Source organism: Zootermopsis nevadensis, unplaced genomic scaffold (assembly GCF_977971745.1).
Source record: "Zootermopsis nevadensis isolate Lab colony 2312 unplaced genomic scaffold, Znev_1.0 Znev_ptg000021l, whole genome shotgun sequence".
Taxonomy (NCBI): domain Eukaryota; kingdom Metazoa; phylum Arthropoda; class Insecta; order Blattodea; family Termopsidae; genus Zootermopsis; species Zootermopsis nevadensis.
Window position 1 is genome coordinate 15,659,869 of NW_028259153.1, and position 15,463 is coordinate 15,675,331.

General features: G+C 34.9%; 1 protein-coding gene across 14 annotated transcripts in view; it reads left to right on the forward strand.

Annotated features, from left to right (window-relative positions):
* RhoBTB (Rho-related BTB domain containing) overlaps positions 1 to 15,463 on the forward strand; it is a 49,193-nt gene that overhangs the window by 20,890 nt on the left and 12,840 nt on the right. For 9 of the 14 annotated variants that reach the window (XM_087352487.1, XM_087352474.1, XM_087352478.1 and 6 more), the window contains 9 exons: positions 5,125 to 5,332; positions 5,600 to 5,703; positions 6,387 to 6,584; positions 7,577 to 7,784; positions 8,223 to 8,465; positions 8,701 to 8,792; positions 9,281 to 9,401; positions 11,639 to 11,794; positions 14,375 to 14,398. In XM_087352487.1, coding sequence (XP_087208613.1) covers positions 5,147 to 5,332; positions 5,600 to 5,703; positions 6,387 to 6,584; positions 7,577 to 7,784; positions 8,223 to 8,465; positions 8,701 to 8,792; positions 9,281 to 9,401; positions 11,639 to 11,794; positions 14,375 to 14,398 — 1,332 coding nt within the window. In that variant the 5' untranslated portion in view covers positions 5,125 to 5,146. The other 5 variants (XM_087352475.1, XM_087352480.1, XM_087352483.1 and 2 more) reach the window with 5 other exon arrangements.

Below are 15,463 nucleotides of genomic sequence, written 5' to 3' on the forward strand. Positions count from 1 at the left end.
CCCTCCTTTTCATAACAGGAAATTTCATTACAATGTGTACAGACAGCGCACACTGAGCGTTCCTTCAAACGGATAGATCCAGTTCATCATTATTTTTAACTAGAACTTCATGTTTGTCGAACCGACTGCGGTCTGCTAATTGTTATTTGTTTATATACGCATGTTTGTCGTTCTGTAGTTGGTTGTCTGAGATACCGTAGTCCAGACCTCCAAGATTCACACAAGGTTCTTGACTTCAGGTGTTGTGAAGTGAGCTGCTTCCATTTTATTCATATCAGCGCCTTTCCCGAAGAGTAAACAATTCCACTGCATGCTTGCTTGTACACTTCTCTTTGAAAAGAGTTGCGACTAAAACTTGGCAGTATTACTCAGCCTTTCAGTAGTCGCTGTTACGCGGCTGGGTGCTTGTTCATTGTTTGAACGTGGCAGTCAGTGTTGTGTGTTCTTACAGAAATTGGTGCATTGTTTTACTTGTGTGTGTGTGTGTGACATCCTAACGAGTTGCAACGCAAGGTTTGATTTTATCAGGTATCCGAACAGTTCTTGTTAGTACGGAGTTCGAGGTCATGGACCTTTTTCGCCGTAATTATCACTCGGAAAATTGGCTTATAAGCTGATTTTGCATGTGTCGCATTTTGGTGTTCGTTCTTTTCAACTTCTGATTTTTTTAAAATCTGTATGATATTTGAAGGTCTGAGGACTTCTGTATTTTAAAGTGAAATTTGCGCGGAAGTAAACCATTTGCAACTGTGTTTGAGAAGTCGAGGAAATTGTATTATTTTTTAAACAAATTTTTCTCGAAAACAAGTGTAATCATATTTCAAGGTGAATTATTATTTGCTCTTTATAGTGACTGTGCTGGGCATGCGATTTTCGGAATTGTAGCATACGGACGTTTATAAGTAGAATAATAATTAGAACAAGAAATTGTTTAATATTGTATTCGAAGTTCATAGTAAACTGTGGAGCAGATATAAAAATAAGTCGTAAACATTCCAATGGCTGGAGCCAATCACAAAACGTTTTCCTATCAAGCTTAGTGCCCAGTCGTGGTCACCAAGTATTTATTTTATTCAGTCTCGTTGCTAGTGTTTCAGTAGACCCTTAATTTTTCTTGCATTTCGTTGTCAGCTTCAGGTACGTCTGTCGTATTCGTTAGGTAGATGATATTGCTAGTCTCCATTACGCTGTGTATTAAAGTGAAGTTACTGACAAACACTGAATCTGAAGTGAGATTAGCTTGGATTATGGGAACGATCCGATGGAAGAAAAAGTGTTTGGAAGTTCGGCGTTGAGGTTATCAGTACTGTGTTAAAAACGAGTTCGTGTATTTCGTGTATTGGATTTCATATAGTGGATGGAGGTTGATGCAGCACGTGCCAGCCAGCCCTGAACTGTCATTGGCCTACCGTTTGGAGGGGTCACCCGAATGAGATTAGTTGTGTACACCTGGATGAATGGCGGTTGATCTAACAGCGATAGCACATCCATGTCAGGCAAACGTCGAGTAGGTTTGGGCTGCCAGAAATTGATAACATTTTTTTAAATTCTGAACCGTTGGTGTCGTTTTAGCTGGAAAATTGTTGATTTAGAGTGCTTTGCAAGTACAGAATGAGTGTACTTACATTTACATTTCATAATATTTTGAATGAATAAAGACTATATCATAGTAAAGTAATGTTGTATCCCAACAAAATTTGTTTTAAAATTTTTATGTTCTTTCTCTTGATCAACTATTGAAAGAATTTTCTAAAATTGCATTGTAGTATTTTAAGTGAAATGAATGGATGTGAGGTCTGACATAATTTAGCAGAGCGTATCTGAAGATGGGAGTGAAATAATTTGGAATATCACTTTTCTGATTTTGTTTTTTTAGTTCTGTTTCCTAGTGGACTCATGTTTTGTATGTTACTTTGTTAAAAAGTAAATCATTCCTTACTGGAATGTTTACATTTACAGAACATTTGCTTTTGGTACAGTCTTCGCATCTATTACTTTTAACATGTAACTAACTCCATGGCTCATGGTCTGTAAGAAACTGATTACCTCTCAGCTGGTTAAGAAGTTTTCCACCGTTTTTGGAACCAGAAAGTTTACGTGTTGACAAAGCCTAACACTGGACCCTATCCTGAGCCAATGCCCTGTTGTTTTTTAAAGATTTCCTTCAGATGTGTTACCTTAATTAGGGCTGTAATTTATCTGTTTGAGGCAGAAGTATCATCCTCTTTGAAGTAAGTTTATTTTATGAGCTTTTTATCATTAATTTTGGTAAATCTGTAATTAAATTGTTTTTTAGAAAGGCCTTGTGCCCATATCTTCTTTAAATGCATCTACAGATTTTGTATTAAGCATGTTTTGTGTCAGTTCTGGTGCAGTTTATTAAGTGAATATTTGTTCACACCTAGAAAAGTGGCATGGATGATTTTATATCGAAAACAAGTATGGTTGGAAAATCAAAAATTTAGAGACAACTTGGTAGGTTATTGTGTAGATGGGAGAATAATTTTAAAATGAATCTTATCTTCATTTTTGTTATCTTTGTTTTGGTAAGAAATAAGTATGAAGGTATGGACTGGATTTAACTGATACAAACTAGAGTCTGGTGTCAAGCTTTTGTGAATGTTTTGAATTTCTGTGTTCCAAAAATATGGGCAGTTACCTGACCCAGTGAACATGTATCAGCTTCTTAAAGGAAGACACTGTACAAAGGAGTTTGTTATATATTTTAAGTCCAGGATGTGTGCAGCCTTCAATCTCATTAGGTGGCCCCTTCATTTAACAAGGTAATTATATAATTAATTACATCTTTACTCTTAAGTGACAGTGATATTAAGTTCTTCTTTTTGAACTTGATAATTACATTATGCCATTATATTCAGTGATTCAGATTGAGGTTCTCAGGGCAGCGAAGATGGCGATCGTAGTCTTCGTTTTCTGGGTTGTTGCACTGTCTGGTTAGTAATGTTATTTTGAAACACTGGTAACCACCTGCAAGGCCACAAAATGTCACAGCCATGATTGATACATTTGCTGATTATAAAAGAAAATTATTCTATTACTATAATTTTTTCATGAAATGTGTACTGAAAGTTGTTGATTTTACAGCAGAAGTCAGAAACTAGATCTTGCTTCTAACTGATTTCAAGATTTAGAAACACAGAAGCTAAACCTCCTTCACTGGGACAGTTCATTTGATAAATATCACAATTTATAGAAACCCAACATGTGAATTAACGTGATGTGTTCACTACATACAATTTAAAAGAAATTTTCATAAATTTTAAGAAATTTCTTGATAACATTGGGATATAGATAATGACATTTTCAGTTATTTCAACCCAATATTTTAGTTTGATGTGTTCTAAGCGTGAAGATCCTAAAATGAATGTATAATAGAGTGATTGTGTCTGTTTCCTTTTTGAAAATACTCAGTAGGTTTCAGTTTGTTTGGTATTGGGGTTCTGTGCTTTTGTCAGGCAAATTTGATTTTGAACCATACACGTTATTCAGATTCCCTGCTGTACATAACACCTGATTTAAACTTTATTACATTTTTCAAGAATAGCTGGCTTATTTTAAAATAAATAGTTTATGATAAAATCTGCAGCTCTCATAAGAAATATTTTTCTTGGGGTAAATATGTACAAAGTATTTGTAATATTTATAGTATTATTAAGTTTGTAGCAATAGAGGTGTGTCTGCAGTGACTATGAAGGCAAATGAGGCATGAAAAATTGTAAAGAAGGCATTTGAAAAATATGTGTACTCCAGTGGTGTATATCTTGCCACTGGTTTACACAACATGCTTTCCACCCAACCTGGTACCTGTTATGTGGAAACAAAAGAGATAATCAGGATAGACGTGAGGGAAAAAAACAATCATTAACTTACTTTACTTGTAACTTTACAATTTTACTCATTTTAAATGATTTTATGGATGGAAGAATGTCAGTGAGAAACTTGGGAAGGCTTTCTTTGTCACCAACTTCTCATATCCTAGTCTTTGTATGTTTGGTCTATGAGCCTCAAATTGTCTACAGTCTAACTAAATAAGTGACATCACAATCAACTGTTTAGTTATATGGATGTTTATTCATTTCTCTTCAGTAGGGCCTTATAGTTCATAAATATTCAGGTTATATTTATCATTAGTCTCTGCTGTCGTGTTATCTACTGTCTGTGCATATTTGGCAACATGGATCTTACAGCCTTATAATATGTTTTCTAAGCTGCCTACACTCACTTCTATTATGGTTATTAACACTAACAAAGAGTGCAAATACACAGTATGCATAACTGGATTATTCATACTACATGTGACTTGTTGAAGCTGGTGTCAGGTAGGGTTGTACAAATCATTCCTACCAGTAAGTACTTGCTGCATTTGCACAACACAATATATTTATGTTTCCAGAGGTCCATTTTTATGGGACTCAGTATGTAAGTAGAATTTCTGGGAAGAACGCATGCTACCTGCTTTATTTCAAACATTTCAGTATATTCTGTGAGGCTTTACTAAGTGATTACTGATTGATCCATTTCTGTGCATAATTCCGACTGAAACAATTCTGACTACATTCGATTTGTTAGGCATAATATCAAATGTTTTCCATGTTTGTAATTGTTGATATTTTTATTGAAAAAATAAACAGTTCTTGAAGGAGTCACTGTAAAAATTGGCATATGACACCAGGACTTCAAATCTGTATAGTTTGACATTCAAGGAGACAATTTGCACACAAAGAGGGCATGAAGATTCCTCAGCGGGAACTTCTTTAAGCATTATCATGTAGAATATGTCTCACATATGGTAAAATATGTGACAGTTAAAGGTTATGTATGATTTGAGGTTTTCACAGCGGTGAGTATGAAGATTTCGGTCTTCTGGGTTGTTGTGCTGTGTAGCCTGGTCGATGTTAACCAACGTTTCAGAGGTCATACTGCCTCCGTCATCAGCCCTGATGACGGAGGCAGTATAACCCCTGAAACGTTGGTTAACATCGACCACACTACACGGCGCAACAACCCAGAAGACAGAAATCTTCAGTTAAAGGTTAACTCACCATATCTTTTATACATAATACATAAATGGAAGGTCACATTTATTGTTTCTTTTTTCTCCAGGGTGCTTCCTAGATAATGGCTCATGATAATGGATAATGAACAACCCCATCAGGAGCTGGTGAAATGTGTGGTGGTGGGAGACACTGCTGTGGGCAAGACACGTCTCATCTGTGCTCGGGCATGCAACAAACATGTCTCACTGTCTCAGCTTCTAACAACCCACGTACCAACAGTCTGGGCCATAGACCAGTACCGTATTTACAAGGATGTAAGTTCATATTTTGTTTGTATGTATTAATCCTGCCAATGCACTAGTGCAAACCCTGGCAGTTGTTTTTACCCTGGAGAAAGGACCCCCATTACCCATTGGATAGGAAGCTGGGTTGGCCTCAGAGCCTGTCTGGATGCTGATGCTAGAATAAAATCTCTCCCCCTGCCAGGGACCTAACCCCAGTTGTCCAATTTATAGTTGGACATTATACTGACTAAACTACTCCAGCTCATAAGTGGACATTTTTCGTCTCTTTGTTTACAGGTATTGGAGCGTTCATGGGAGGTGGTTGATGGCGTGAATGTTTCATTGCGGTTGTGGGACACATTTGGTGATCATGAGAAGGATAGACGATTTGCATATGGCAGGTGTGTATGAAGGCACAGGCTAGTAAGTTAAAAGTTTTTAACAAGTTACGTAACAGGCGTTTAAATGAACCTGTGTTCCGAGCATCTGTGGTTTAGTTGGCTAACACAGTTTTTTAGTAGGAAAAGTAAAATACTTCTATTAAACATACATAAAAATCAGAATATTTTAAATCCTACAAGATTTTACATCTGTTGGAATTGACTATGGGTGTTCATTTGAGTAAATATGAATATTAATTTACAGTAAACTGATAAATATAACAACTGCATAGGTAAATTAGTGTGTGAAAGAAATATTTATTTTTAGGACAAAATAAGTGCATGATGTGGTTTTTTTGTATATTCCTTCAAGATCAACCCTGATAGTAAATATAACAAAGAAGTAATTATTCATATTAATATACCACTAATGTCCATACAAAGCATAGGAACACACAAAAAAAGATGAATATTGAATGGAAGGATTATGTTTATTTTAGAAAGGTTTCTGCATTATTTTATTAGTAGTTTTGATAACTATTATACATAAACAGTGAAAATTTAATGTTTTGCAACATATTACAATTTGTGAAAATTATGCAACAGTGGAATATATCTGTTGAAGAGGTTAAATATTTCAGATTGCAAGCCATTGGTCACACTCTGAGATTACACTCACTGATGTAATTTTAAAATATTTTTAGGTCAGATGTTGTACTTCTGTGCTTCTCCATTACAAACCCTGTGTCTTTGCGGAACTGCAAGGTAATGTGGTACCCAGAGATCAGGCGATTTTGTCCGCAGACTCCTGTTCTACTAGTTGGTTGTAAGAATGATCTGCGTTATATGTACCGGGATGAGACCTACCTCAGCTTCTTCCGTGATCGCAGCCCTTTTGTTAGGTGAGAAGTGTGGCAGTTTTTGATTTATTTTCATTTAATTACCATAATTTTAATAATAAGATAAGAGAGGGAGGTGGGATGTGATGTGATAATGTAAACAAACAGTATTTTTGGGGTCATCAAATGAAGGAGGCTACAATAATTTGTTGGAAATATTTGACATTTTATCTTGGAAATCCTGTATTGTCACCATCATTTTGTAAAATGAGCGAAATGGACAGATGTGAACTTCTGAGGGAAGAGCATGTGATGAGTGTGTTCATGTTGGTGTCCTGGGTTGTGTAATGCCTTAGGAATGTGTATTATAGTTAGATACTGTTATGGAGACAAAAAAAGAGAGTCAAAGTTAGCAATGGACTCTCTCATCCTCAAGATAGGAAGTACAGTACTTGTTCAGATACAAAGTTAAAACAGTGCTGGTTTAGTTTTAGGACATCTGTCCACAAGGAGTTTGTTCTTAAGGACAAACAGTGAACAAGCATTTTTCTGTGTGATTATTATTTCATGTGTCACACCAGAATACGTGTCTTAACAAGTGAATAATCCTCAACGCTGTTTCTGCATTCACTGAACGCTTTATGTATGCCAGTTCTCGGCAGATGAAATCAAACTGCCGTACTGGAACATCTGTCTCTTTTTCTGATGTTGACCTTCCCAGTTTTCTTCTTTAAAAAAATAGAAGTGAAAGAGCTAATTTTGCATCACTAGAAGAGATTTAGAGAATGATGACCATTGAGCTAAATCACTTCTAAAAAAAAAAAAAAGAACTTCCAAGAGTACTATAAAGAAAAGAGCAGCATTAGAAAGTTTCCATAAATTTCTAGGGAGATTACTTTGAAAGTGGTCACAAAATACAGTTTTAATATTTACATTAAATTATTTTTTTCTGTAATCCTGTAACTTCATTGTAAAATCTTGTAATCTGTTTCGTTGAAAAACTGTTTTTAAATAATCCACGAATAATCATTCAAATTGTCTCATAATTTGAATAGGCCAACACGGAAAAGTGATCTGGTGATGCCAGACCAAGCACGTGCCATTGCCAAGGAATTGGGTGTATACTACTACGAAACCAGTGTGCTCACATACTACGGTGTGAATGAGGTGTTTGAAAATGCCATTCGCGCAGCCCTTATTGCCAGACGACAGCAGAGGTTCTGGATGACTAATCTCAAGAAGGTTCAGCGACCTCTGCTTCAGGTATATTTCACTTTGAGGTCTCAATATGTTTTAATCTGGGCTGTACAAAATTATGTTTCTTTGAAGAAGTAGTATGGCGTCCACCTCATGTTACGATGTTGGCTACTCTTTTATCTTCCACATCAGGAATTTATATTGATGTTTCTGTTATTATTATAATATATTAAAACAATCCTTTTCTTCTTTCCCTTCTTTCATGTTTTAGCCACAGTGTGTTTCAGATATAAATGACTGTATTTGCCATATATTGTCATCAACTTGCTTCTTCCTTGATGACAATCATGAACACAAGTGATCTCTTCGGAATGAAAATATTTTAGTTTCTCTTTTGGAAGAAATATATTTGATGCCGCTTTGATGATAGTATTACTAAATCTGAATATATGATTCTTTACACACAAAGGAGAACAGACACAGAAAGTTTAATGTTAATTATAGGCTCCTTTCCGGCCACCAATGCCTCCAAATCCGGAGCTTCACGTAGCTGCGAGTACGTATACTGAGAATGTGCAGGCGTTATGGCTGCAACAAGCATATGCAGACGTAATACTAGTGGCCGGCAGTGTTGGCTTCTCAGCTCACAGGTTTATCTTGGCAGCAGCATCACCAGCATTCCATCGCTTGCTAATGATGGACTTGAGCAATGAACTTGGGGCCCGAAGCTCCAGTGAGTCGAGTATGGTAAGCAATTTTGGAAGTGATAAAATTAATGTTACTTAATGTCATGTTATGTAATGTTATTTAAACAAGAAATTTAATTTAATTTAGTGATCCATTTCTGTATACCAAATATAAATTCTGACAACATTAAATTTGCCATATATATCCTCACAAATGAACTCAAAAGAAGAACTTAAGGTAATTTATTGTAGATTTAAGATACAGAAATAAAACATAAATCACTTTTCATTTGTAGGTAAGCACTTTTGGTGAAGCAACCATGGGAGACTTCAATGATGACACAGAGTATCTAATAAGACAATCCGACAATTATTTCAAACCTTCCAGGTAATATATTATTGAACTCTAGTTCTTTGGAACCATTTCCTGTCTAACATAGGAAATTGTACAACACTAACATGTCATAACTTTAGTTCACAGTGTTTCTTGAAAAGTTGATAGTTTTCCAGCTGGCCAAGAAAGAGTCTGCGTTGAAGGAACATGAGGAATGTGAGATTTAAAGCAGTGAGTATGAAGATGGCTGTCTTCTTGGTTGTTGTGTCATGTAGTTGGTATAAGTTTACCATCATTTCAGAGCCACTTACTGCCTCCATCATCAGGGCATTGACCCATTTCCATTCGTGAAATTAGCCGGTTGACCTTGCTGTGAAGTATTTGTCCTTGATTAAATAAAAATACCATAAAAATTCTGTTCTGTTTTGATACAGTCAAAGTAATACATTTACTACTATAGTGAGATTTTTACTCAGAATTCTTCAGAATTTCAAGGTAGGATAAGGAAATATGTCCCTTAAGCAAATTGTTTATTGATACAGGGTATGGGAGCAACTGAAGAGGAGGTCAAGTTGCCAGGTGTTGTCAACTGACTCAAAACAGCGGCTTGGTGTATCTCGAGAACTAAATCATCCAGCTTTCCAAGCAATTCGTGTTGAGCAGGTGATAATTGCTTACTCTGGTAGTGCAGAAAATCATAATATAGGAGATTAAGTGAGGGATGGGGAGTTCTTTTACTGAGGACTGGATGAAGCTGTTTCAGAATATTTATACCAAAGAAACTCATCATAAAAATTCTGCACTTCAAAAATTATTAAATTGTTATAAGTTATTCACACACACTGTACACACATTATAGATTTTCCAATAAATGTAGAATTAACATTTGTAATAATTAATTTGAGAGAATAAAATTTGATAAAAGCCATATTATTAATACTTGAACAATACTTACGGCTGGATCCCCCTCCCAGGCAAGAAGTAGCTCAAAGGCTACTTTTAGCCCATCTTTGAATTAAACCAGTCACATGGAAATTTGTTTTGTGATCATCTCTATTATTAAGTTTAAACAAGTTTTAAAATCACATGAAGTTGCATTTATTTATTTTTGATAATTATGTACCATCCATTGGCTTAATAAAGTAATTAAATTAATGTCCATTGTGTGTGAAATCAATTGTGATAAAATCTTGGTTGTGCATAACAAGAAATTTTAAAGAAAGATGACATGGAGAGTGTTGAGTCTTAAAAATTATCTCTCATGGTAGCTTTCACATCCCTGTACTTACGTTACAGGCTCATGTACATTTTTAAGGGGATGTGCATGAAATTAAGTTATCAAGAGGTTGTGATTATGTTTTATCTACATATTCACATAAGGATTTCTATGAAATGTATTGTGTGAAGAGTTACTAGAATTTTAGTGTAGTTTGTATTAGTTAAGTATAAACTCTGTTTTACATGGAACATAAATTCATCTTTATCTTTCTCAGGAGTGGTTCATTGAGCAAAACTTAGTTTGTGACATAAAGTATAGACTTTATTAAGTTGAACCTTTAATGTAATGTATATTTAATTAAATACTAAGAAAAGATTGTCTCAATTCATTATTGTATTCAGTCATATAGTCTTTCAAAACGGCCAGTGAAGTATGCAGAGTTATTTTGTGATTGACAAACACTTCTGTTCAGTGTTTCTTAAAATATAAGTATGGAATGTGTTGTAAACTTCTAAATATAATAATATTAGAATTGTTCATCATATCCATGGACATCACATGTTTTTTTTCTTTGAGGTGATTTTCATAAAGTATTTTTAGGATTCTGGAGTATTCCATCCTTCCTAAATTTCCAATCTATCTTCTTTCATATACTCTTATTCTTGTGTAAACATAAATTTATTTTCAGTGCTTTTCTTATATCTGTTTAAATAAAACAGTAAAGGAAAGACAGCAAGTGTAAAAACTTATTATTGTGGGTTCTGGAAAACAGTAAAGATCAGTACCCAACATTGCAGTCGATTGGTTAGCACTCCTGCTTTGTATTTCGGAGGGCTATGGTTCAAATCTCTGGGCCAAAGACTAGCTATCTTGACTGAAGTTTTTCATGGTTTTTGTTGGGTCCTCCAGGTAAATGCTGGTGTGCTTTCTTAAACTGGGCCACAACCAGTTCTTCTCTGACCTTTCAAGTAATTATTTAATAATAATTACATCATTAACACTATATAGTCAGAGCTACTGACGATTTAAAGTAACCACATAAAAAGTAATGGCAAGTGTGATCTGTAGTGTTATGGTAAATATGAATTTCATTGAAGATATCTTCAGACTCACCGCCATGAAAACCTCAAATCCTACTTAGTAAATTTCATTATTATAGATTTGCAGATATTCAGAGTTCAGCACTGCATATTCAGAGAATTATGGTTTATTGGTGACAACAGGTTATTCATACCAGAAGGATTGGCAATTGCAATTGTAACCGAAGAGTTGCTGTTGAATATTGGTGATGATTCCTGGATGAGAGTTCAAATTAAACAACTTTGATCTCTGTTCACAGATAGTTGCAAAAAAACTAGTCTTTCCTTCTCTGCATTAGAATCTGTAGTTTGCTAACAATCAACAAATAGACTAAGTTGGACATTTGTTGAAGATCTAACAGTATTTGTAGATTATATTTTTTACTAGTAACTCCTGTTGATGGCCTTTAAATATCAATAACTGTCATGAATGGGACAAATTTTCTGTAGGGACTTAGGAAATCCATGAAAAATCTCAGTTAGGATGACTGACTTTTAGCTGAGATTTAAGCCCAAGAACTTACAAATGCAAAGCAGGGGTACTTTAACTATGAGATCAGTGATTTTATTGTGTGAATAATGAGAGATATTTGTGTTTTCAGTGTGATAGTGTTGAATGTACGACACAGCGGGGTCGGTCCAATAACTCCATGCAGACAGTGGTAACTCTGTCCAAGCTGGTCACACCACAGGCCATGCAGCAATGTCTGCAGTTCCTGTATACAGGGACAATAGACAGTCGGTTCTGTGAGCTGCAGGTTAGTTGGTACCAACCACACATTAGCTGTAACTCACACTTGGACACAAGTCTGGAAGTTCCAATTATTGTTTAACATTCTCTAAAGATATGTGGTATTTGCTGATTTATTCTACCACAGTTATGATGTCATACGATTTGTTGTCAGAGGTGTATTTTAATGCTGTGTTTCAACAATGGCTTTGTATAGTCGATATTATTTAAGAATGTTATTTCAACCTTATGGATTAAATAGTGTCATACGAGAGAGAGAAATGATTGCTGAGTAGATAGGATTTTGGAAGAAGGCTTACTTTAAAGTGCTGTTCCAGCATTCACTGTAAGGTACCACAAAAACTCTGTCATGTTAGCCAGTGGCCCACTTGAGATTTTAACTGTGATTTCAGAACACAGTTCTCGAGTGTTAACTGCTCTAGCATCCAGTTTATCTTCAGCTGATTAGTTGTTGTTTATACAGTGGGAAATAGTTAGTGGGTTTGACAGTCGATGCTCTCTTTATCTGCTTAAGTAAGCACCTTTTTTTTTGAAGACTTGAAACTGAATAATTTGGCTCCACTCGCGTTTCTTAACACACATGGAAATAGGACAGTCCTCTATCGTGCGACTTATTGGAGTTACACAAGCAGTTTTCATCTATGTGTGCTTTTCATTTATGCATCCAAACTCTTTGTGAAGCTATGCTTATGAATTGAGTTATAATTTTTTATGTGTAAACTAATTACCATAATGAAGAAATTTTAAACTCTATAATTATACTAAATATTGCCTGACTAAATATGAAATAATTGTAATTTGGATATGGAAAACTTTTCTTCTGTTTCAGGCAGTGTTATCCTCCCCCTCTTGTTCCCTGTCTTTTTATAAACGAGTCCTTGAATGCTGGAATGGAATGAACAGTTTCATGCTATATGAGTCTTGTGTGATAGTTATTTAATTATATTGAAAATGTAACTTTTAATTTCAAATTACAATTGAATACACCAATTTAACCTAGTTTTGTATGCCATGTTTTTGGTTATAATGTTATGTAAAACTATAACCGTGACGTATAGTTGCTAGACTCTATCTTCTAGAGCAGTGGTATTCAACCTTTTTTGTTCGCGTACCCCCAGATATAATTTCTCTTCAACTTTGTACCCCAAAATTTGTAGGTGTATAATTAAAGTTATACATAGTATATAATTACATCTAAAACAAATTAAATAAATTACATTACTGATTATTCAGTGTTTATCATAAAATAATAGAATTTTTTTTTAAATTTCACGTAACCCCTAAGATGTTTTCGCATACCCCCAGGTTGAATACCACTGTTCTAGAATCACTGTTACACTATCCAGCTATCCAAGGACATGAATTATGTGAAAATTCTGAAATATAAATTAAGCATCACCGATCTCAATAAGGCTGTGCTGTGTATGTGTGTGTTTGTGTGTATAAACTCCTGATTATCTAGGCTAATGAAAGGGAGAAGATGCATTAATAAATGAAAAATGCTAATAATCCAAAATGTTGTGTTTGGTACAATCACAAATGTCAGAAATTATTTCTTTCTGCATAACTGGTGTTTATTTTGAGAAATGTTGTACAATGGTTGCTTGTTTTATGAACTGTTTAATCTTCTCCTCATGGCAGTATGAAACTGAAAGCTATATGTAAATTTCACACATATACTTGGTTATATATTGTATCACATATTGACGTTATCATGCGTTTCACCATCTTTGAAAATCTACCACTACAATATTTCAGGCTCATATGTTAAATAATGATAATATTGCTTCCACCTCAGGTCTGTGGACTGTCACCTTGGTATTATCAATGGTTTCCAATGTTTTGAAGTTCATACAAATTCCATGAAAATGAGCCCGTTGTAGAAGTCGATGATGAATTATGAATGATGTGGACTGCCGCTGTTGGGTTTATTTTACGGTGCCATCCCATCATTTATTTAGGGTTACTAAAGAATACGATAAAAGCATACTAAGTAGCAAATCTGTAGTTAGTCACTGGTTTTTCCTCGATTCTTCCAGTTCATTAAAGTAGATTGTGTGGAGAGATTTGAGTTTGACACTGTGCTGAAGAAGTTGGTCTTCTTAGTTGTAACACAATGTGGACTTGTAAATAGTTAGTGATGTTTGTCTGAAATGTTTGAGAGAGACATTGGCATCTGCCTACAAGTGTGCGCAGAGTTGTAACCAATAAGACCAACATAGACTATGATCACTTTGTTTCATATCTTTAACATTCACAATCATGCAGCCTTAGCAGTTGGTGTAGTTTTACCGTAGAACCAAATAACAAGAAACGTGTCTGTTGTCGAGTCTTTTTGGTATTATTCTGTATGAAAATGATAATTTTTATCCCTTTACCATGCTGCAACACCCAGAAGATATGAGCCAGCATTAAAAACCCAGATCTCATAACCAAACATTTTATTTACAAGAAATTACTTAATTTAAGTGAATATATACTTTAGGGAATGTTTGAGTGAGTGATGTTAGATATTCTAAGCAAAATCCTTGATTGAGCTTGGTGTTGCTTTGTGCTGTACCTATGTGGCTGTTATGTTCTCTTCCAGACTGTACCACTTGGACTGTTGCTGGTAATTACATTATATCTGTTCACATTTGCTAATGCTGCTGTCTTTTTTTGTTTATATTTATAGAAGCCTTTTAGAGTTTACATTCCACTTGTGATCACAGTGCTTTGATTTAGAGCTGTAGTCTGTTAAGCTAAATTGAAACCACAGAGAAAAGGAGCCTTTTAAATTGTACACAAATAGTGATGATAAATGAGACTGGTGTGTCAGCTGTTGGGAGATAATGCAGTGTTGTGGAGGGCTGGTAGCCCTACAGAGGGAAATGAGTGTTGTAATAATATTTATAATGCCTGATAAAGGGCCAGTGTTTAAGCTTGTTTAGGTGTACTCCACTTTGCATGGCATTGCATTCATAGAAAATTCAGCAATATATGAAGATAAAGGCTTTTTCTGTGGAATTTATTTAAATAAATTCCACAGGTATAGTTACATTCCATAACAGATATCTTTCAGTGGTTGACTTTGTGATTGTCACTTGTTTGGTTATTTAAAAGTGAAATAACATTGCAATAATTTAAAGACATTTACACATATAAATATGGAATCAAATAATTAGTTTATATTAAAAACTGTTATTTATATTTGCATTAATTATGCTCTAAAAATGCTTCTGAAGACCTGGTAACAGGTTTACATTAAGGAAGTTGTGGGTTATAGAAGTTAGTTTGGGGAGTATGCATTAGCAGAGGCTTTGTTTCATGGTCAACAACTGTAGTTTCTGAGGTCCAAGGAATTGAACTTTCTTCTTGCAATCAGCTGTGTCTTCCTTTTTCTGGGTTACTTTCAAGAAATGAACCATGTGAATAAAGGACGTGTCTGAAAATACAAACCACATATTCACAAAAACTTGCAAATGTAAGACAAACACATTTTTGTATACCAATACATTTGCGTTAGGAAGAGGAATGTTCTTTTCTTACCTGTTAACAACAAAACTGTTTGATGTCTCTCTTCTGATTGGGTTATTGGTCCTTGTTTCATATTGTATAAGGTTTTTATCAGCCATATAACTATCTGGGAAAACATTTTACATTAATTTGCAGTTATTGTAACATGGATGGGGGAAAC